This window comes from Cavia porcellus, unplaced genomic scaffold (assembly GCF_034190915.1).
Source record: "Cavia porcellus strain 051 isolate PalLab524CR breed Dunkin Hartley unplaced genomic scaffold, mCavPor4.1 scaffold_10, whole genome shotgun sequence".
Classification (NCBI taxonomy): Eukaryota; Metazoa; Chordata; class Mammalia; order Rodentia; family Caviidae; genus Cavia; species Cavia porcellus.
The window spans coordinates 76,515,959-76,540,823 of NW_026947493.1; the positions used below are offsets into that span (position 1 = coordinate 76,515,959).

The 24,865-nt window shown below is 34.2% G+C and overlaps 1 protein-coding gene across 8 annotated transcripts in view; it reads right to left on the reverse strand.

The window, feature by feature from the left end:
- The window catches only part of Csmd3 (CUB and Sushi multiple domains 3), a 1,082,130-nt gene that overhangs the window by 76,507 nt on the left and 980,758 nt on the right, over window positions 1-24,865 (reverse strand). For all 8 annotated transcript variants that reach the window (XM_063257640.1, XM_063257641.1, XM_063257642.1 and 5 more), the window contains 4 exons: window positions 6,310-6,390; window positions 5,267-5,380; window positions 762-950; window positions 256-402 (listed from right to left, as the gene is read on the reverse strand). In XM_063257640.1, the coding sequence (XP_063113710.1) occupies window positions 256-402; window positions 762-950; window positions 5,267-5,380; window positions 6,310-6,390 (531 nt within the window). The remainder of the gene's footprint in view (window positions 1-255; window positions 403-761; window positions 951-5,266; window positions 5,381-6,309; window positions 6,391-24,865) is intronic.

Consider the following 24,865-nt stretch of genomic DNA (forward strand, 5'->3'; position numbering starts at 1 on the left):
GTAATAAACTCAGAGAAGTCATAAATATATAATATACTTTTAATGCTTTAGATAATTCATATGCAGGATGTGAAATTACATATAATATAATTACAATGTGAAAATGGACTACAGAGTTTATCCAAAGTTTGCAAGAAACATCAGTGAGGGAGGTGCAATCTAACTACATGTCACACTGGATAGTGGCCAGGTTCTTTACTCGGTCAAAATGAGGATGCTGGTGAGATCTGTGCTGAAATTAAAGGAATTTCATACCTATGTATCTTATCCGGAAGCCTTTCTTGTTATTGCCATGATCTGCTGACCACTGAAGAAATACTTCATGACCATTGCTTGTTATATTAAAAGCAGGTGAATAATCTCCACTGAGAGAAACAAGTACTGGACTTTGAATATTTGGTCCTTGAGAAAGAAAATAACATGATTTAGATATGATTTAAAAATTCTCATTTATTTTTAGTATTTTAGGTCTTTGGCACCACAATGTATCCCTAAATTGCTCTTTGGCCAATCTTCTTCATCAATATGTATGAAAGCATGATATGAGATGTTTTAAATGTTTCAAAGTAACTACAGATTGAAAAAATTAATAATCAATCTGATTTAAATTCTCATATGGTATGTAGTGAATGTTAACACTTATATAATACCTATAAAATAAAGATGATCACATTAATTCTTGTTTATACTGAAGGTCTCCAAGTATAATAAAGCATTTGGACTGAATTAATGAACATTTAGTAAATATAACCCGTGGTTACCATCATACACCTGAAGAACATCAAATTCCTTTTCTGTCTGGAAGAATTCTACAAACATGCTGATGTTATAGCCCTTTTCCACTGAAATGCTCCAGGCACACATCTGAAGATTTGGGTAACTGTCAGGATATCCAGGGCTCAGGATGACTCCTGTAGAATCCAGCCGTAACTCATTGGCAGGACAGAGCACTGTCAAAGAAAATCATCATGAAATAGAATCTGTGAGAACCCAGGTGAAAGCTGTGTTTTAAGAACTGAGTACTTTCTTTTCATGTTTAATAACTATGAAGAAAATGGTATCTTGAGTTATCTGTCATAAACCATATTAAAATCACCTTGTAAACTAAAATACAAGGACCTAAACTTTTTAATACTAATTTTCCTTTTATGTTGCATGGAAGAGATACTACCTTACGGACAATAAATCCATAAGTAACATATAAGGCGTTCATTTCCTGCCATCTCTCCACATTCTTCCCTAACCTTTCCTTATGTTCCTATGTTTTCCCATCTCTGCCTCTCTTATCTATGTCTTTGTTTTATACTTTCTTTCCTTGTCTCCCTTACTTGTCTTATCAGCCCTCATGTAGTTCAGGAAACTTTCCTTTCTGGGCATTCATTTCAGGCAAAGCCATCCCTGGTGTCAAGGATGTGCTTCAGCTACGAGGACGTCACACAATCAGGTGCCTGAGTAGCTATCAGTCTGGCGCTACCTCCAACCCTTAAATGGAGACTAAAGCACAAGCTCTTCTTATTTCACATTAACCTTCCTTTAATATCAGATATGCCATGAATAAATAGAAATATACAAAAATACAGAAAAATTTTATTATATATTGGCAAAGCAATATAATTAGGTTCTAACAGTCTCCGATGTACAAAGAACTTTAATTTTTGTCATCAGTAGCCTTTGCATATTAGAACAAAAAATGGAAACATGCTAAATTTGAATTTGGAACAATAACATAAATAAGACGATCAAACTCTGTTACTCAAATGATATCACTGTAGTACTTGTTTGTTTAAGAATTTGAAGCTCCAGGATGTAGTAATCTTTAAAACATCTCTCACTGTATAGATATAACCAAAGAAATACCAAACAAAATTCATTTCAGTGGCAGAAAAATCTATTTATCAGAACAGAAGTGGCTGTAATAAAATGTCCTGCGTATAGCATTACTGAAGAAATTTGAAATTCCAGAGAATGCATTTTGAGTATTCTGTGACACTTAAGTAACTGGAGGAATGGATGAATGAGGAAACATTTAGTGTATATTACCTTTACAGCTTAGTGGGATTAACTTAGGCATTTCCATACATGCATGTTACATATTATGATCACATCTTCCTATTGTATCCTTCCTTCTTTCCTACATCCCTGCCCCTTGTTGAGGAATATTATGAATTAAAAACACATCTTATATCATTTCCTGATTGAACTATTAATATATAAACTTCCACTTCTCCACTGTCAGACTTCACTGTATCTTATAATTAATCTCCTAAAGAAGAATATTTTACTGTATTAGTTCAAATAGAAGGGCTTAGAAATACCAAATATAGTTGGTGAGATACAGATAAATATATGAAGAATTCATACATTCAAAATTTTCAGCATGCAAAGATAATTTCATATTTCTGAGTTAAAAAGTTGCCAAGAAAAGTAGGTATGGAAAAATACAAGAAAAATACTGAATTATAGTAGTATATGATTGCATTTTAATCATGTTACCAAACTGAAAACACTTGAAAAGAAAATTTGCTAAAACTGATTTTCAGATTGTTGAAAATTGATTATATGGTGATTCATAAAGTATTGCTGCATCTAAGCTATTTTCTTTTGTTTTAGACTTTGCTTCATTTTGTTTTACTTTAGCTTTAGATTTTGCCTCATGGATATTATTTTGAGATTCAAAAGAAAAATGAGAATAATAGCAGTTCATTCTTCGCCTAAAAAAAACAATTCTGACTTTGAATTTCACAGACTGACATTTTGAAATGAATGGAGTGATCTAATGTACTTTACCATACATTCAAAATTCACTTATCTAACATTACTCAACAGAAAAGAAATTTCATGACAAAAATGAATAACAGGAAATGCTTATTGACTATATGTTCAGTATTAAGAACCTTTTAAGCATATATTACCTATCCCAACTTCTAAAAGTATTTTCATAATTTTGTCGTGCTAGACTTTCATGTACATGCTGGCATTTTACCACTGACTACATTCCAAGATCAAGTATGTATAATTTTTATTCTTCTTGTACATATAAGAAAATAGATGCCTAGAAAGTTTAAAATTCTGGTCTCAAAGATTCAGTGGAGGCAATGTTTTTAATAACAAACTACAATTGGCTACTAGATTTCCTTTATTTAGACATCCCTAAGAAGGACCATACTTGGACTTGTAGCACTCTAAGTGAGATATACAAAATTAAAGTGGATTTCAAGTTGAAAAAACACAAATAACGCTGTCACCTTTTTAAAAAAATAGAAAAACTAAAATACTTTAAAGAGACTAAAACTATGTAGATTTGGGTTTGTTTGTTGGTTGGTCCTTTGGTTGGTACCGAGAATCAAACTCAGGTGCCTGGCAGCAATGTGCAACAGTGTAAATCTGTCCCTGAAGATTCCAAACAAACGATTCTTTGAGCAAGCCTGTGATTTAACTCGATTTTTTAAAAAGTGTGAAGTCAGCTACTTTGCTTTAATTCCTGGTCCATTCAATATAGAAACTACATTGATTCGTGAAGTATAATTGTAAGACACAAATGTAATTATCATTTTTGCATTCTTCATAGCAACAGACTAATATGAGTTATAGTTACTAATCTATAAAAAATTCTGAGTTTGGATATATGAAAGACTGAGAAAACAAGATTTCATGAAATATCCAGGTTACCCATATTATTTATTTTAATTTAAAAAGTATCGCATGGATCTCCCTTTTGTATTCTGAGTAGTGATTTTGAAAGATGACAATATGCAATATGTTAACTATTGTTACTCTCTGATTGTTTTGTTATGAAATTCTGTTTTACCTCTTTTCAATTTTAAAAAGTATAAAGTATTGCATGGAGAGCCAAACATTCAAACAATTCTTTCCTTTAAAGAGTTCACACGGTAGTTTATACATTGGAGCCAAAAAATAAGTCATGTTATGTACTTGCTGATTCACATCTCCCTTGTATGTGCAAGTTAGTCTATAATGTATTATCTCCTAAGAGACAGTAACCCTATCTTTTCCAGTTGCATATCTAACCGCTCGAAGATGAATTCTATCCAATCTGGTTAGAGAGCAGTCTTGCATGAAGGAGAAAGCTGAATCACTGACATGCACATATCCAGAACAATATGGTAGATTTCATAATACCTAATAAATTTAAGAATTTTCTAGTAGCATTGACTTATATCATGTGCAAGTCTCTCAATGAATTGGTTTATACCTCCAAACCTATTTCCTTTTTGTAATTTACAAACTTCCTATGAAAATTATCCCTTTTATCAAGAGGCTTCCAATTAAACAGAAAATCAAATGATTAATCTCATTTATGGTATCTTTAAGATAATAAATAAAATTCTGTCTTAAGCTTATCATAACAGTTAAAATACTGAACGAGAAGCGAAATAAATAAATGACAATGTGTGGGTAAACAGACTCCATAGAATAAACCTTACTAAAGGAAGTAATCCAAGACAATAAGGCCTAGGATAATTTAATATAGTTCAATTTTCCTTAAATTAACAATATGTGTGATTAGTTGCTGTGTGTTTGCACTGATCTGGGCTACAAATCATCAGGATACAGTGTCTGAGCATGATAATTCTATGGGTCCCTCAAGGTCCTGCCTCAGGCAGCCTGCAGTAGTGAATTCTTTCAAGTGCACGATTTGCAACCGCATCTGCCACTCAAAGGGCCCTTTGCTAGCCCTATTCTATCAAAATAAATTTGATTGATCTGTCTGTAATTCAAGAAACAATGACTCTCAAACTTGTCTGATTTTCACACAGGTAAAGATTATTTTCCTCTCAGTTTTCTAAACATTGCCTCACTATCATGTGGAGAGTTGATCATCTCTTACACTATGACAGCTTCACAGGGAGGGCCACACAGAACTTGTGCTTTGCACTTAACAGGTAGCCTAAATCAAGTTTAAAGAATATAATCCTTAGGATAAATATTTTATATATAAAAGTCACTAACCTAGGAGCTTTACTTAAAGTGATGTGCCTTTTTCTTCATCCCCACAGAAAATCTAATTTAAACAGGTTAGCCTGAATTTGAAATACTTTAGAAATGTTAAAGTTTGGAAGCATCAAAGATATTTAAAGCTAATTCTGAGAAATGCTGCAAAGCAAAACGCCACATGTGTTTCACACTTCATAGCAATACTGCCAGCTAAATATTCAGTGCTGATGTGAAATGGATGATTTTTCAGTCTTTTGTTACTGAGTGAAACATCAGTACTTAACAATAAGCAGCCATTAAAAATTGTTACCTTGACAAACTGGAGGGGCCCCGTCCATCTGGAGGCGCTCTCCTAACCTGCAGGTCAGAACTGCATTTCCTACCAGTGTGAAGCCTGGAAGACACTGATATCTGATAATATCACCTATTTTTTTAAAAAAAAAAGAGGAAGGAAAGATGACAATAAACAAGAAAGCAATGGTAAAAATTAGTAGACATTTCAACTATAAGAGCAGAATCCACTTTTCATTTTAGTCAATTTCAATCAGTGTTAAACTTTCCATGAGTTATAAGCAGCATTGATATTCAACATACTGAATAATCAGTGCTTAATTGGCAACAATCAATTGGAATCAAAGATAACAGTAAATTATTAACCCATCTGTACTGGTGGATACTGACTGGAAACATGCAGTAGTCATAAAAAAATAATTTGACTGGAGCAGGTATGATATTCATTTAACCTAATCAAGTAGTTGGCTTCCAACTCATCAATTTTGTATTAAAATTAGACTCATAGTGGTCACTAATACTTGTTTTACGAGTCATAACCCAAATCAGGACAATAACAACAGCAAAGTTTATTAATGAATTTTATTGTCTTGCCTCATTTTGCAGACACTGAAGCATTATCTGGATTGCATTATTAACTCAGTTTAAAGGGATTTTGAGCTCAATTAGCTACCAACATTTTCAAAAATATATAAATGAAATATGCCTTCTAATAGAATCCATCTATCATTGTTCTATGGAGTTAGTCTTTATCTTGAAGTCAGAGAACACACATAGAATTTAAATTAGAGCACGTACTTTGGGTACAAGCTTCAAAATTTAGTTATGTGGATCAAGTTCCAATATTACTTTCTAAAATAGGTATGAGAAAAACAGAATACATACTTCCTGTAAGTAACTCCTTTCATGTTTTTGTTCTGTCATTCTTACAATTAGAAACAATCTTCATCAATCCAAAGAAAGGGGACTAAAAATAGACTGGTATTCTTTCTTATTTATTTTTTAACGTAGTAACTCTGATAACACTATAGTTTTCTTTGAGAATCATTTAACTGACTTTACCTATTTCAAATTCATCATCTTCTGTCAAAATTTCAGCATTAGCTACAGGTGGTGGAGGTTGGCACACTCTTAGTTGATAGGCTACAAAAAAAAAAATTACACAAGGTGTTTATAAGAACAAAAAAGTGCCAAAATGTATCAAGTTTCGATGATTTATCTTTAAAAATATGCAACACTGAGATAAAACCTATTCTTTAGATGACAAAGTATTTCCTCCAAATCTTCCCTTTTAATTCATATTTCTTATCCTTATTTTAATCTTTCTAATTATATGACTCATAACACCTTGCTTATTTTCTTCTGGCATGATTATAGTTAGGAAATACATATTCTTGTCTTTTTGTCTACTCAATTTTGGTCTTCCCCAAAGTTCAACACAAGAATCCTCTATACTTAACAAAAAAGGCTTCCTATTAGTAGTAGTTGCAAACAAGAACTCAGTGCTTACACTTTTCCAGTCAATATTAAAAACTTATATTAAGTCAATTGACCCTCACAAATTTGTTTTATTAGTTGACTTATGTATTTCTAAATTATCTCCATTTTGTAAAATAATACAACACTATTAGAGTTAATGAGTTCAACATAACCACATAGCTCTACCATTGCAGACCTAGGCTAGAATTCATTGTCTAGTTTAGAACTTTCCTTGTCATACCATGTTACATTAGTGTATTTATGAAGTATCTTTTTGTTGAAACTCACCCTTCTAACTGTTCACTGGAACAGTTCATCTTGTTGAACCAGACTGGTATGGTGTTTGGTGCAATGACCTCCAAAAATAAGTGTCTGTGTTTCTAAGCATTATGCCTAATTGCCCAAAATGATGTTGAAAAACAATAATTGTTTGATGGAAGTCTTATTTTCTCTAGGAGCTTTTAAAACATGTACTAGATTTTTGTTCATTCAAGAGTAATAAACATACAGTTTAATAAAGACAGAAGAAGATAGTTTTCCAAAATAGAGGAAATAGCAAGGAATCAAATAAAATTTACTTCAATTTTCTTCTGCAAATTGCTATTTGTCACTTCAAACATCTTCCTTCCAGTATTTTACCCTGCTTTATAAAAGAGCTTGCTGTTCATGAAGACTAATTTGCAAGTAAAACACTGCTCTACCCAGAAGGGTTACTATTGGAGAAGAGAAAACACATGCTGTGCGGGAGCTCAGGCTGGAAAATAGAGCCCAGAGTTTTAAGGAAAAATTTTGTAGGGAGTAAGCGGATTTTTTTTTTTTTTTTTTTGCAAGTAGAAATTATTGAAAATTGATTTCTTCAACTTAGATTTTAAATGTGGTATGACTTTACAGGTCACATGTAATTGTAAGAAAACGCTGAACAGGCTAGAGAAAAGGGACAGGGAGGAAAAGAGAACTCTGCACAGAGAAATGCTTATGAAACCGTGCTTTTGTAAGAGAATATTTTCTGACATTAGTGTAAAATAGAAAGCAATGCAGAGTTTGTTTTGCTTTACCCATGAAATTATCTTTAACTTTTATATTAATCATAACTTGTTCTATTAAGGAGACAGACATTTTTATTTATGTAGAATCCCTCAATATTGAAATCTTAGAACCTGCTGAGAATGACCTATGTAACTCAGTGGTAGAATTTAAAGAGATTATAAGAGATTATAAACTACTATCAATGAGAATATGAAGGTCAGAGATGATAGACCACATGGATGCTGGGAGCGAAGATCTGCCTTATGCAGTTTTCCCCACATCACCATGAGTTTTATAAACTGTGTCCCTAGATAGTTTCATGACTGTGGGACCAATGAGTATCTGAAGTGCTCACTCCCATCTCTGCTTCAATAAGACCAACTCTGATTTCATCACTTTTATGAACCAACTTTTTTGTGCATACATTTTCTCCATCTCCACCTGAGTGGTTTCATTGATTCTTTAGGCTTCAGGAATGACCTGTGTTTACTTCCAAATGTTGTAACACCAGGTTTAACATTCCTGCTGAACTTTTCAGTGTCTCTCTCTTCCACTCTTCACTGGTACTCTGTAATCACAGAGCCCTGTTTTGTGGCACACACAATGGTGGCAAGCTTTATATTTCATCATTATCCATGTATTTGCTCAATTGTTCAGTGCTTAGGTTCCCATGCAGACTTACGTTACAGGCAGGACACTATGTGCCTTTTTTCCTAATTCAGTAACTATCTTCTATCATAATTCAGCAAAAAATTGTTAGGTAAATAACAAGATACAGGTTTCCTAAAGAGAGAAGTGTTTCTAAGCACAGTTTTAAGATGATCCTGCTTTCCAGCTGGAAGTGAGGAGGAAGTAGAGGTAATTTGGGTCAGAGTGTTAGATAAGGAGGTGTCATGGTTTATGTCTGTGTCCCCAGGCCTCATGAGTTTGCATTGTGCATTTGTGATTGGCTCATTGCCTAGTGCTTGGATTGATGGTGTCAGTGCTCCACCCACATATGGGTGGAGCAGGATGTGATGTAATGGCAGGAAGAAGGTGTGGCTTGCTCTTTGCTGGTTCCTGCTTGCTATTTGCAGCCGCCATGAACTGCAGCCCAGCCATGCCTGCCTGCCTTGGAGCCAACTGAGTGTGGACTGAAACCTCCAAAAACTATAAGAAATAAACCTTTCCTTTTCCAACTTGGGCTTCAGATATTTTGTCTCAGCAGCGAGTAAAAAGTAACTAATGGGGTATAGCAGAATCTCCCATACTTACAGGAAAATAATGCTTTTAGGGTTGAATTAAATAATTTTTTTTGGTGTTGTTTTGTTTTGTTTTAAACAAAAAAGAACCAAAACTATGTAATGCTTTGAGGCAGGGTCTTGCTTTGTAATTCAGGGTGGCCTTGAAATCACTAATTAGCCCAGCCTGGCCTGTATCTCTGTGTAGTCTCCTGCCTCTGGAGTGCTAATATTAAAGGCATACAGCACCACACCCAATGAACTATATAATTTTGAATAAAAAATAAAGGAGGAGATAATGAAAGGAATCTCTTTTCACCTGTTTACGTTTTGAACTTGAAGTAACGCTTTGAACTTGAAGTAATATATTACAAAGAGGCAAATTGTAAAAAGTCCATTAAAATTCTATTCAGTCTTTCTCAGTTTCTTTCAGTTTGTTTCTAAGTATAATTCTAAAATTTGTCTATTTTTGCTGCCAAAAACCAGGTCTAGAAAGCTGTGTTTTCACACCTATTTTATTGTGATAAATACTGCCACCCAAATTCATGTCATTTTTGAAACTGTAAAATGTTCAAGTCAAGTTTCTGTAATTATATATATATATATATATATATATATATATATATATATAATCAGTAAAATTGAATCCATAGTGGATTAGGGTGGATCTTCAATCCAATATGACTGTTGCCCTTATTAAAAAATAAAACAATATGCACCACAAAAACAGATATAAAAGACGGCCACGTAACTAGCATGCAGTTAGTAAAGTGATTCATCTACAAGGTAACAATGTGCTTGAATTATTTCCTGGTCCCCACAGCCAGAATCTAAGTCTCATTTCAAGTAAAAACTAAGACACATGTTTCCCACATTTGCAAACAAGTAAGTCAGAACAGAAAAATTATCCTCTATTTCTTTAGTAATTTTCAGTTGCTATAGATTGTACTTCATAATCAACAGTTGAATTTATATTAGAGAAAAAAACTCATTACCTTAACCAGTCCTAGATTATTTCTAGGACTATACATAAAAATATGTGTACACATATACATATACAAAAATATATATAACAAAAATCAATATTTTCTAGTTGAGCTCTCTCATATCTCTAGCATTTAATATATTATTTCAGTACCTTAAATCTTCATTTTTAGCAAGTTTTGGTATCCTGAAAAATGGCTCCTTAATATTGACTACTTAGTGTTTTAATGCCTTGAATTGTCCCATCTTTATTCTTTTGTGTGTTAGTTCTTACTTCATGAATAATGCAATTTAAATCCCTTTGCAAACATATGCATTTTGTTAAAATACTTAGCATAGTTCACTTACTAGTTTACTAAATAAGTTATTACTCAGCTTCTATCATGTATCAGGCACTTTGATAAGTGCTAGAAATTCAACAATTAAATTTAACAAGCAGACATGATCCTGTCTATATTCATGCTAACAGATGATGAGAAATATACTAATCAAACAATATCATTAATCAACAGAATGTAACTAATGAAAGAAATGTGCGTGCATATATTAGCTTTTTGTTACTGGGGTTACATATCCAACATATGCAATTTAAAGGAGGGGTTTATTTGGCTCATTTGGTTTATTTGGTTTCAGAGGATTTAGTTTACAGTCAGCTGGTTCCAAGGCAGAAAAGCTATGACGGCAGATCAAAGCTGCTTAGTTCATGCTATCTGAAAAGCAAAGAATAGTGCATCTCCAAGAGAAAGGGAACAGATACCAGACATAGCATCCAAAATTAATTCTCTATGTCCCACATGGACACACCTAGAAGTGTGAGTTACCGATCTCTTAAATAACTCTTAAATCAGTCAAACTTGTGATCATCCTTAACTGGCACATTTCACTCTTCATCAGCTTGGCATCTCTTTAAGTCATATTTAATCTCAAAAAAGCACAAGGTCATAATTCCACCCTAATATAACAGTCCTAGGTACAGCTAAAGAGGCACCAATGCCTTCCTCAAATTCATTATCAGTTGCAGCACTGCTGAAAAAATCCAAATTCAAAGATTCCTCTGAGATTCAAGGTAGATTCTTATGTGTGAACCACTGTAAAATTAAAAAAAAAAACAGACTATGTAATCCCAACATAAAATAGCAAAGAATAATCGTTCCCATTCCAAAGGGGTAAAAAAAAAAAAAAAAAGAGGTGAGGTACAAAAGAAAAGGAAATGCAGAGACAATTAAGTTCTGTGGCTCCATGTCCATCATCCAGGGGATGTGGTGGTAAGATGTGAGCTCCAAAGGGCTTAGGTGGCCCCATCCTTAGAGCCTTTCAAGTTGCCTCTTTCTCATATTGGTCCCACTCATGGTCTGTGGCTTTCCTCTACAGATGTTCCACATTTTTGGAGGCTCTGACTCCTAGAAGCTCTACTGAATCTTCATCTTCATTAGCACAACTTCACACATAATGGAGCATAATGCTGGACTACGAAGCCTTCTCTTTATAACTTGGTTGAGGTTTCTACCTGTTCACAACTTTTGTATTCTGCATGCCACAAACACCTGTACCATGTGGACTACGCCAAGGTGTGCCACCACCTGGAGCTCTAGCTTTGTACTGTGTCTATAGGAGGTTCTAAGAGCATAGATGGCTGAAATGAATTCTGAAGAACCTATTCACTCTATGATTGTTCTCAAGTAGCATTTCTAAGCACTCTCTTCTCAAATGAAATTTTCACACTTTTATCCTCGAGCTGCCAGTGGGTAGGGCTTGCTGATTTCTGAGATACCCTAAAGCCATCTTTATTCTTGTCCCAGAAAAAAAAAAAAGCCAAACAAAAAAACGTGATATTTTTTCAGTGGTGGCAATCTGTTTAGAAATTATACTCTCTTTGACCTCAATCTTATATATGCTTCCTTTTTGGACAAGTTGAAACCTTTTTTAAACATTTTGGCTCCACTTGTTGCTCCTTATTTTCAATGTAGATCTGTCTAAAAGCAGCTAACATTTTACCTTTGATGCAGCCTGAACACTGGGCTGACTTGAAATTTTTCCTGACAGATTAATTATCTATAGCCCTTAAATTCAGCTTCTTCTGAAGTCTCAGGACATAGGCAAAATGCAGATAATATTTTTGCTTAAGAATAAAATATCATCTCCTGTCCAATTCCCAATAAAGTCTTGTTCCCATCTGAAATCTCATAAGCCTGACCTTTATCCTCACAATCCTGTCAGTATTCTGATCTTCTGAGTTCTGATCAGACTTATCATGTTTTGCTAACCAAATATTTTAGGTTTTCTTTAGTCAACTTCTACAAACCTTTCCAAATTTTTCCTGCAAACCAATTCCAAAGGCTTCTAAACCTAATAACAGTACTAATTTTATATATTAATTACATTTTTATCTCCTAAACCAATATCCAACATACACAACTTAAATAAAGATATGTTCATTTGCTTCACAGTCTCAGAGATTCTATCCACAGTCAGCTGGCTCCAAGGTAGAGATGTTAAGCTTGATGGACAGAGCTGCTTAATGGACAGAAAGCAGAGCAGAAAAGTACAAGAGAAGAAAGAGTATCTGAGGTCAAACTCCCATGACATAGTGAGATACACCCAGAAGTGTGCTTTACTAATCCTCCGGGTGGATCTGAAGCCAATCAAGTTGACAGTTTCTACAAAATTTATGTTTAGGAATAAGATAGTGTACATTTTTTGATACCAGGGATCAAATGACAGTATATTTATACTTTAAAAAATCATTCTTATGTAAATCAATAAATGTAATCCACCATATCAATAAAGCCAAAAATAAAAATAACATGATCATTTCTATAGATGCAAAAAAAGCTATTGATAAGGTCCAACATTCATTCATGATAAGAACTGTACAGAAAATTGAAATAGATGGTCTTTGGTCATCTATGACAAACCAACAGCCAGTATCATACCAAATGGCCAAAAATTGAAGGCCTTTACTTTAAAATCAGGCACAAGACAAGGATGTCCTTTATCACCACTCCTATTTAATATAGTACTGGAAATACTAACCAGAGCAATTAGACAAGAGAGAGAAATAAAAGGGGTAAAGATAGGAAAAAGTTAAATTATCATTGTTTGCAGATGACATGATACTCTACATAGAAGATCCCCTAAACTCCATTGAAAGACTCTTAGATAAAATAATTAAATTCAGTAATGTAGCTGGATACAAAATCAATACTCAGAAATTGATAACATTCCTATACACTAACAACAAAATCCCAGAGAGAGAAATAAGAGAAGCCACACTCTTCACACTAGCAACCCCCCCCCAAATGAAATATTTAGGAATTATTCTTACAAAAGAAGTGAAAGACCTATACAGGGAAAATTATAATACACTGAAAAAAGAAATTGGAGATGATTTCAGAAAATGGAAAGACATCTCTTGCTCATGGATAGGAAGAATAAACATTGTGAAAATGGCCATTCTCCCAAAACTCTTACACAGATTCAATGTAATCCCAATAAAAATACCATCAACATACCTCACAGATCTAGAAAAATCACTCCTAAAATTCATCTGGAGTGAGAAGAGATCTAGAATAGCGAAGACAGTTCTAAGCAACAAAGGCAAGGCAGGAGGCATAACAATCCCGACTTGAAGTTATACTACAAAGCAATAGTAGTGAAATCAACATGGTACTGGAATCAAAACAGAGCCAAAGATCAATGGAATAGATTAGAATATACAACCACAACTACAAACACACTCAACCACCTTACCTTTGATAAAAGAGCCAAACAGGTTCACTGCAAGAATGACAGTCTCTTTAATAAATGGTGTTGGAAAAACTGGCTCTCCATATGCCAAAAACTAAAACTAGACCCATGTCTATCACCATGTACTAAATTAAAATCTAAATGGATAAAAGATCTGAATATTAAAACAGAAACACTAAATCTATTGGAAGACAAATTGGGTAGAAAACTTGAAGACATAGGGGTAGGTAGAGAATTCATGGACAGGACTTCAACCGCATGGGAAATACTTCCCAGAATCAATAACTGGGACCACCTCTTATTAAAAAGTTTCTGCATGTCAAAAAACATCTCCAGCATAGTGAAATGAAAACCCACAAACTGGGAAAAGATCTTAGTGAACTCCCCCTCAGACAAGGGGCTTATGTCTAAAACATATAAAGAATTAAAAAAACTCAGACCCCCAAAATTCAAAGATTCAATCCAAAAATGGGCATCTGAGATGAATACACACTTCTCATATGAAGAAATACAATGGCAAATAAATACATGAAAAAATGTTCATCATCATTACTCATTAGAGAAATGCAAATTAAAACCACACTGAGATTCCATCTCACTCCTGAAAGAATGGCCAGGATCAAGAAAACCAACAACAACAAATGCTGGAGAGGCTGTGGGGAAAAAGGAACTCTCCTGCACTGTTGGTGGGAGTGTATACTGGTACAACCTTTGTGGAGGTCACTCTGGAGATTTCTCAAAAAGCTGGGATTGGAAGTCCCATTTGTTTCAGCTATTCCAGTTGTAGGCATATTCCCAGAAGAACTGAAAGCATCATACCACAGTGATATATGTGCACCTATGTTTACAGCAGTGCAATTTGTAATTGCCAGATCTTGGAAACAACCCAAGTATCCATCAACTGAGGAATACATAAAAAAAAGTTGAGGCATTTTTAAACAATGGAGTACTACTCAGCTATAAAGAATGATCACATTGAGATATTTATAAATAAATGGGTGCAGCTTGAGACCATACTCATAAGTGAAGTAAATCAAACTCACATGTGTTAATACCAAAAAGTTTCCCTAGTGTAAGAAAGGATTCAAATATATAAAAGCATGTGGTAATGATGATTCCCCATTATGTGGCCTTGAAGCCTTATGAAGCTTTCACTCACTAATTAGAATGGCTTTATTCTGGGCTGCTTGATATTATTGCCTGTGATGAAATGAACAGCTATTTTGAAGAAAACAAGACATCATAATAGCTAGTGCTGACTTAATATCATTTTATTTTGAAGCCCTACCAAACTGTTGCTCTTCTGTTTCCATTGGTTTCATCACATTATATCTTACTGGATTTTATTATATGTGATAGTATAAACAAAATTTTTATAGGCAAAGAGATAATATAGGAACCATTGTTCATTTTCTGTTAGCTGGTTCTAAATACCCTCTAATACTTTCATCCGCTTGAATGGTTTCACACTGTCTTGATATGTCTGATGCTATAGTGTACGAAGTTATATTCAAATACTTCAAGGAAAAAGTGTAACTACTTTTAAATTGTGTAACTACTATTAAATTGGTTTATTTGGTGGTGAAGCACTATGTTGCTGAAATTGTCATGCTTTGACCTGTATTGTTATGTTGCTATGTCCTCTTTTATCTCAATCTCCCCCTTATTCATTAAAAAAAATCTTATTTATTTATTTATTTTTATAATTTTTTAATTAAGGGGAAAAATAAAAAAATTAGCAGGATATATTATAGCAACTTTTTTGATTTCCTATTAACTTGATTTGAATTCCTGTATTACTCCCACTATCTTGTTTTGACTGATTAGACTCTGTTCCACTCTGTTTGATAGTATCAAGTTTGAGGGTATAGGCAACTACTTTGAAGGCAATAAGATCCACTATGATACCCATTCTGGTTTGACTATTATCTTCTTTTAAAGTCCTATAAGGTTTACAAAGTTTAGGTTTTATTGGTCTTTTTCTGTACTGTTTTGTTCAACTTAATGATACCTAATGATATAGGCAATCCTTTTTAAGGAAGCAAGTCGCATTATGATAACCTTGATACTCTGTTGATACTCCTTGATAACCTTGTACTCTGTTTTTACATCATGTACTATGTCTATCCTTGGTTTTTGACTGACAGCTTTATTTTGTCATATTTGGTTTTATGTTCTTCCAAAGAAAAGTAATAAGGACTATGGAAGTAATAAAACCCAAAACACGTAAATTTTGTTGTAAAAAAAAAAGTGCTCTAAATGATACAACTGCAAGTGTGTTTAGGTGTGTTAGGATAGATGACCATATTACGGAGTTTTTGTTGGATCATTGAACACAACTGTTTGCAGTCTCACTCTCTGAATGTCCACTTTGTATGCTTTGATCCTGTGACTTGAGCAACTATTTCTAAGATGACAATGTGTAATCTATTAACTGGTTATTTCTTACTGTTTTTTTTTTTATTTTTTTGTATCCTGTATTACTTGTACCCTTACACTGTTTTGTCTTGTTTTGTTTTTCCTTTTTTTTTTTCCTTTTAAATAAAATTTTTAAAAAAATCATTCTAAGGGTAGGAGATATTGCTCAGAGGCACAAGTTCCTAACTGAAAAGTGCAAAGTCTTAACTTCAAGTCATAGTATCAATAATAATAATACTGACAAAAAATTAAAAATAAAATTAAGAAACTATTTTTGGTAAAGTAAGAGGAAAAATCCACAACTGAAAGGGAACAACATTAGACATCTAGGAACTAGCCTTAAACTCTCCAAATGATCTGATACATTAAGTTAAAATCCTTTATTCTGACCTCCAACATCTCTAACTTCATCTCGCTAATTTTAATGCCACCAATTAACTTGCTTATACTTTTACCTACATTCAAAAAAAAAATATTCTCTCTGCTGTTAAAACTGAAGAATCCCTGTGAGTCATATTATCTACCTAGGATGCTGTTCTTAACCATTAAAAACATTAAACCACATATCTTTAATTTCTGCTAGTAAATGTTGGGAAAATAAAACAATCTACAACCAACTTAACTTATACTGTAATTAATCAACAAAGCTATCAAATGGTATACAGTTTGGCCTTTGACAACAGGTAAAATTTACATTCCATGTAATTTCACCTTACTTTGTTACTTTGGTTTCCTATGTCGCCATCTCTTTTACAAGTTTGTGCATGACTTGAAGATATATTCACTGATTGTACTAATTCTAGTAGTCACTCTCCTCACATCTCTCTGTTGTCCTTCTAGCAGTTTCTCACATGCATAGACGGTGAGATAATTATTTGCCTACTTTCTATTTTCTTGTACTAGAAGTTCTGAGAAAGCAGAGGTTTTTGCATATCCTAGACTTTCAAGTTATAATAAAATATGTGACACAGACCAACATTCAAAAATATTTATCAAACATTTGCTGAATAACTGAATATTAGACAACTAAAAGAACAAATAAATATGCATGTATATATTATACATATATACATATAATATATCCAAGCCTTACTTTCAAATACTTATTCTAAAACTGACAAAGTGCAAACATTTATAGGAAGGTTATTTATCATTTGTTGCACTTTTCTCATCAACCGTTTAGTGAAATAGCAATGGTAGTAATAATTTTATGCCATATTGAACTATGAGTATGACGATCACATGAGTTTAAAAAGCATCTGGAATGGCATCTGGCATATAATGAGAACTATATAAGGGCAATCAGCTTTCACCATATCATTGGGGTTCTATGTCTTCAAGATATTTGGTGTTTACACATGAGTAAGTACAGTTGATGAACTATTAGCTCTTTCTGTTATTCCCTAATTTCACTTTCCATTTATGAAAATCATTTGCCAATGAAAACCACTGGAAATCACTAAAATAATGTTGTATAAATTTTAAGCATGTAATCTCTGTTAACACAAGCAGAAAGCAATAAGGTAGTGGTATAGCAAGTGATAAATCATATGTCTTAAAACATAGCAAGTGATAAATCATATGTCTTAAAACAATAGTGGGGAATTAGGATGGGGATGTAATTCAGTGGTGCAGTATATGTCTAAATGGTACCGAGTCTATGATCAAACCCCAGAAAGAGGAAAATAAAAGTGAGGAATTAAATATTGTGCAGCACCACAGCTCTTTCTGAAAAAGTGTTTACAAACCAATAAATCTTACTGAAAACTACAAATCCTTTAAATAGCACTGATATTTCTGAACATGAACCAGCCTGTTCTACTATTTACACAGGAAGCAGACTAAATGAGTTCAAATCTTGTGTCTGCTATTTGCTAGTTCTTTGACCTTAGACAAATTGCTGACTCTGGTTTTCAGTTTTCTCAAGTGTAATATAGACCTAAGTCTGACACTGTTCTAAAATATTGTGAAGTGCTTAGAACAGGACCAGATAGGTATCATTTTGAATGTTAAGGTCAGCATAATTGTGATGATGGCTGTGACTGGAGCACCTATAACTTCAGTCTGATGTGAACTTTCTCATTAACATGTCATTTAAAACACCAAAGGATCTCCTACAATACATCAAACTATTCACTTTGTTTCTAATTTCATTTAAACTGGATATGCTTTAAGTTTGCTGAGATTCTTTATTATGTCACATTGGTGAACACTAAAGTATTATATAAAAACCAATGCACACTGAAACTGTTTTATAGTCATGTAAAATAAATGTTGCATGTTCTGTTGTCCTAAAACTACCAGAACAGGCCCCTTCCACATCCCTGCTGTCTACCGCAGAACCCAGAATCAATAGCTGCATGTAAGGTTGGACCCCTGAGCCCACCCCTTCTGTGCCCCCACCATCCTGCTGTCCACTGTGGGACCCTGGACCAGCAGTGTTGGGCAAGGCTGGGCCCCCTGAGCTTGCCCCTTCTGAGCCCCTGTTGTTCACTGCAAGACACAGGATCTACAGCAGTGTGCAAGGCCAGGCCAAGCCAGCCTCTTCTGCACCCCTGCTTGAGAACCTCAACCTTCTGGACCTAGTACTGCCGTTGATCTTTGGCTCACACTCTTCCCCCCAGAACATTGGACTGTAGTGGATTAACCATGCTGTGTTTATGTGAGACCCAGGAAACTCTCCTCCAAACAGAAGACCTCAACAGGCTTATAACAATGTGGTGAGTTTGCCCCTAAAACAAGAATACAGCTTGCCACCTTCAGTCGGTAAATGGGAGCAATAGCCAAGCCCCCTCAAGAAGTAGAACCTTGGTGAGCTTGGCAAGATTGTGGGTGAGTCCTTCCTCCACACAGAGAATATCAGGTAGGTTGAGGATTGTGCCAGTAAGGCTTCTCCCAACTTGGAGAAAATCAGAAGGGCTTATGAGACAACCAGTGACACAGTTGAGCCCTAGCCAAGACAAACACTGTAGACAGGGAGATCTGATGACATGGAACAACCTGAAGATGCAGTAATAGCAGGAATTAAGGGTTGATTTACATCAATACTTCTAGGTTTGTCAGCCTAGGAAGAATATAGGACTCACCTAACAGGCTCTGTAGGAGGAATTCAGGTGACTGGCTCACCACTTCATTGTGGCATCCAGCAGTGGGACAAAAAGCAATCACACAGTAGGATCCTAAGATACACACTACCCATAGGTGAGACAGTGGTATTGAAAGACCAAATATTAGCCTAAAAGGTGAAAATGACAAAATAAAAATGCAAAACCCAGTCTCAAACATCTAGTCCATCAGGAACAAGTAAAGGAGACACTGAACTAGAGGGCTTTAAAAATCGCACACTGGAAATCTCTGACAAGATAGGAAGTTAAATAAAAAAAAGAAATCTGTGAGGCTATAGAGGAAGTCAAATTAGAAGTAATCTTCCATGTAAAGACAGAAATAACTTTAGTAAAGGAGTTGCTAAGTGCAGTTAGAGCAGAAATAGACAAAAAGGCACAAGATCATGCGAAACTGATTGAAAACCTGAATGAATAATGTTGAAAACAAGCAAGTAAGTGGCTGTGGTGTGGCCAGCTGCGGCCCTTCCAAAGGGAGAACCACCAATGTCTCATGAGATTGGCGCAATATTGGAACTTAGGACACTGGGAAACCACTTAGCACACTGGGAACTTTAAAAAATAACAAAGCAGCAGGAAATGACAATCCAGCAGCTTCAAGATGATGCCAAGATAAACAATACAAGACTAATAGGTATTAGAGAAGATGCAGGAGTCAACACAAATGACATAGGTAAAATATTCACAGAATTAATAGGAGAAAATTTCCCAAACATGGGAAAAAATCTGATATACAGAGAAGTGAGACATATAAAACTCCAAACAGTGATAACCAACATAAATCTACATCCAGACATATAATAATTAAGATCCCAGATATACAACAAAAAATAGAATACTAAAGGCTGTTAGAGTAAAGATACAACTCACCTATCAAGGAAAGCTCATTAGAATCACAGCAGACTTTTCAGTACACACCCTCAAGTCAAGATGAGCTTGCAGTGATGTGTTTGAAGCCCTGAAACAAAACAACTTTCAACCCAAATTGATGTACCCAGAAAAAATTTCTTTCAAATTTAATGGGAAAACAAGATACCTCCACGACAAAGAACAACTGAAGAAATTTATGTCCACCAAGCCAACCCTAGAAAGAGTATTGAGACACTAACTAGATAGAGATAAAAATGACCAAAATCTCCAGAACAACAACTGAAAGAAACCACCATGGAGAACAAGCAATTAAACAAGGGAGAAAAGGAGAAAACAAATAACTGGAACATAAAACGGTTGAGTCAGTACATATCAGTGATATCCATAAGTGTAAATGGCTTCAATTTACCTATCAAAAGAAACAGGTTGACCGAATGGATCAAGAAACAATATGCTGTATACAAGAAATATATCTGACTCAAAAGGAAACGCATAGATTAAAAGTCAAAGGATGGAAAGCAGCATTCCATGCAACAGGAACCCAGAAAAAAGAAGGGGTAATTATTCTGTTGCAGGCAACATGAACTTCAAACCTAAAATGATTAAAAGAGATAAAGAGGGTCACTACACACTTGTTAGTGGAAAAATTCAAGAGGAAGAACTAGCAATTACAAGTCTATATGCACCAAATACAGGAGCACCCAATTATATAAGACAAATATAAATGGACATGAAAAACCAAATTTACAAGGAAACAATTATAACAGGGGACCTCCATTGTCACAAAGAATAGATCAATTAGACAAAAAGTCAGCAAAGAAATAATAGAACTGAAACATGCCTGTAAGCAAATGAACTTAGTAGATGTTTACAGAGTATTCCACCCAACCACATCAGAAAATACATTCTTCTGAGCTGTTCATGGGCATTCTACAAAATAGGCTATATGATAATCCATAAAACATTCTTAACTAAGTGCAAACGTATTGAAATTATCCTATTCATATTATCTGACCATAATGCTCTACAATTGGAAATTGAACGGCAGAAGAAATCTCAAAACTTGCATAAATATATGGAAATTAAATAAAAACCTTCTGAACAACCAGTGGGTTACAGATGAAATTAAAGAAGAAATAAAACAATACTTACAACTCAATGAAAATACAGAAACACCATACCACAATCTGTGGGATGCAATGAAAGCAGTCTTAAGAAGGAAATATATAGCAATAAACTGTCATATACAGAAAACATAGTAAGCACAAATAAACAACTTAATGCTACATTTCAAGCTTCTAGTAAAAGAAGAGCAAGTTAAACCCAAAGCTCACAGAAGAGAGGAAATTGTAAAGATCAGAGCAGAAATTAATGCAGTTGAACTAAAAAAAAAAAAAAAAATCAAAGAATGAATGAATCAAAAAGCTGGGGGAGAGAATAAACAAAATTGATAAACCTCTGCCTAACCTTATCAAGAAAAAGAAAGAAAAAACCCAAATTCACACAGTAAAGGCTGAAAAGAAAGAAATTTCCACAGATATCATGGAAATTCAAAAGATCATTAATACGTACTTTGAAAACCTCTAATCACAAAGGATGGAAAACAGAGGAAGTGGACAGATTTCTAGAAACAAATGAACTACAAAAGCTCGCTCAAGAAGATATAGCAATTTTGAATAACCTGACATCAGCTATTAAAATTGAAAATGTGATAAAAAAAAAGTACCAACAAAGAAAAGTGCACATTCTGATGAATTCACAACTGAATTCTATAAGAAATTTAGAGAAAATTTGATGCCAATACTTCTTAAACTATTCAGTGAAATTCAAAGGGAAGCAATCCTCCCTAACTCATTCCTGGATAGAAGTATTACTCTGATACCAAAACCAGAAAAAGATCCAACCAAAAAAGGAGTACTATAGGCCAATCTCACTAATGAACATTGATGCAAAGATGATCAATTAAATAGTGGCAAATAGAATGCAGCAAATTATCAAGAAGATTATACATCACAATCAAGGGGGCAGTCATTCCAGGAATTCAAAGATGGTTTAACATACACAAATCAATAAATGTGATACGCCACATGAACAAGGCAAAAAAAAAAAAAAATCCACATGGTCATCTCAATAGATGCACAAAAAGCTTTTGATAATGTCCAGCACTTGTTCATGATTAAAGTCCTTCAGAAACTTGGAACACATGGTATCTACCTCAGTCTCATAAAGGCCACTATGACAAACCAACAGGCAACATTATACATTAAATGGAAAAAAAAAAAAAAAACTGAAAGTATTGTCTGTAAAATCGGGAACAAGACAAAGATACCCACTATCATCACTTTTCTTCAATTTAGTTCTGCAAATAATAGCCTGAGCAATCTGACAAGAGAGAGAAATAAAAAGAATGAAGATAGGAAAGGAAGAAGTTATATTATCATTATTTGCAGATGACATGATACTCTATATAGAAGACCCAAAAAACTCCATTAAAAGAGTACTATATATAATAAACAAATTCAGCAGTGTAGCTGGATAAAAATTCAATACTCAAATATCAATAGCATTCCTGTACGCAAACAAAGCAAAACAAAAGAAAACAGAAAACTCCCTGAGAGAGAATTTACAGAAGTATTGCCTTTCACAATAGCATCTAAAAAAATGAGATACTTAGGAATCAATCTAAACAAGAATGTAAAAGACTCTTATGCTGAAAATTATACTACTCTAAAAAAAGAGATTGAAGAGGATATTAGAAAATGGAAGAATATTCCTTGCTCCTGGCTAGGAAGAACCAACATTGTGAAAATGGCCATACTCCCAAAAATGTTATAAGATTTAATGCAATCCCAATCAAAATACCACTAACATGCCTTGCAGATCTAGAGAAAGCAGTCCTAAAATTCATTTAGAAACAGAAGAAACCTAGAATAGCAAAGGCAATTCTGGGTAACAAAGGCAAGACAGAAGGCATCTCAATTCCTGATTTGAAACTATACTACAAAGCTACTGTGATAAAAATCAGCATGATACTGGCCAAGAAATAGTCCTGAGGATCCATGGAACAGATTAGAAAAAAATGCAAACACAACTGCAAGGATACTCAGCCACGTGATACTTGAAAAAGGGGCTAAACATGTTCACTGGAAAGATAGCTTCATTAATAAATGATGTAGGAAAAACTGCTCTCCATATACCAAAGATTGAAAATAGACTCATGCCTATCACCATGCACTAAACTAAAATCAAAGTGGATCAAAGATCTAAATATTAAAACAGAAACACTAAATCTACTGGAAGACAAAGTAGGTAGAAGTCTTGGAGACATAGGGGTAGGCAGAGAGTTAATGAACAAAATGCAAACCACGTGGGAATCACTTCAAAGAATCAACAAATGGGATCTCATATTATTAAAAAGTTTCTGCACTTCAAAAGAAATCATCAACAGAGTGAAAAGAAAACCCACAAAAGGGGAAAAATTTTAATTAGCAACCCCTCAGACAAAGGACTTAAATCTAAAACATATAAAGAATTAAAATACATCAAGCCCTCCAAATTCAAAGACCCTCTCCAGAAATGGGCATCTGAGATAATCCTATTTCTCAGATGAAGACGTACAAATGGCAAATAAATACATGAAGAAATGTTCACTATCACTGGTCATTTGAGAAATGCAAATTAAAACAGCATTGAGATTTCATCTCACTCCAGAAAGAATGGCTGTCATCAAGAAATCAACTGATAACAAATGTTGACAAGGCTGTGGGGAATAAGGCACACTGCTCCACTGCTGGTGGGAGTGCAGACTGGTGCAGCCACTATGGAAATCAGTATGGACATCCCTCAGAAGACTAGGACTGGAAGTCCCATTTAATCCAGCTATTACCTTCCTGGGTATTTTCCCAGAAAAAAAATTGAAAAGGTCATGTCACCATGATATAAGTGCAACCATGTTTATAGCAGCACAATTTATAATAGCTAAATCTTTGAAACAACCAAAATGCCCTCCAAACACAGAGTATTTTTTATAATGGATTATTACTCAGCTATAAAAAGGATGATCTTGAAGCCTTTACTGGTAAATGGAGGCAACTGGAGCCTCTCCTTATAAGTGAAATAAATAAGAATCATATTTATAAATATCACATTGTCTCTCTGGTATAAAAAGAAATAAGAACTGTAGGAGTAATAAGTTCTGAAATGTGTAATAGATATTGTAAGAAAGGAAACAAGGAAAGTGCTCTAAATGATATAACTACATGTATGTTTAAGTATGTAAGATAGATGACTACATTATTAAATTTTTGTTGGACCATTGAGCAGAACAGTTTGCACTCTCATTGTTTGATTGTCCACTTCTATGCTTTATTTTTTGGAATTAAACAACTATTTCTAAGATGACAATATGTAATTATCAACTAGTGATTTCTTACCATTAATTTCTTTTGAAATTCTGTATTATTTCTACTTTTTTTCTGTTTTGCTTTTTTTTTTCTTTAAGAAAAGAAAAAAACTACTAGAACAGTGGTCTGGAGTTCATGCTCAAGAAATAGTAATAGTCAATTGCATTAAAGCAATATCTTAACTTGCTTAAAATACATATTGCAATTTTCTTGAAAGAAAATAAACAGACTTCATGCAAATATACCCAATATTGCTATGAGTTAGATTCCTAGACTGAACTACAAATTACCTTGGAAACTGAGTAGTCTCTCTATGCGGTTGGAGTGTGGTGTTCTAGAGATGTGAAAG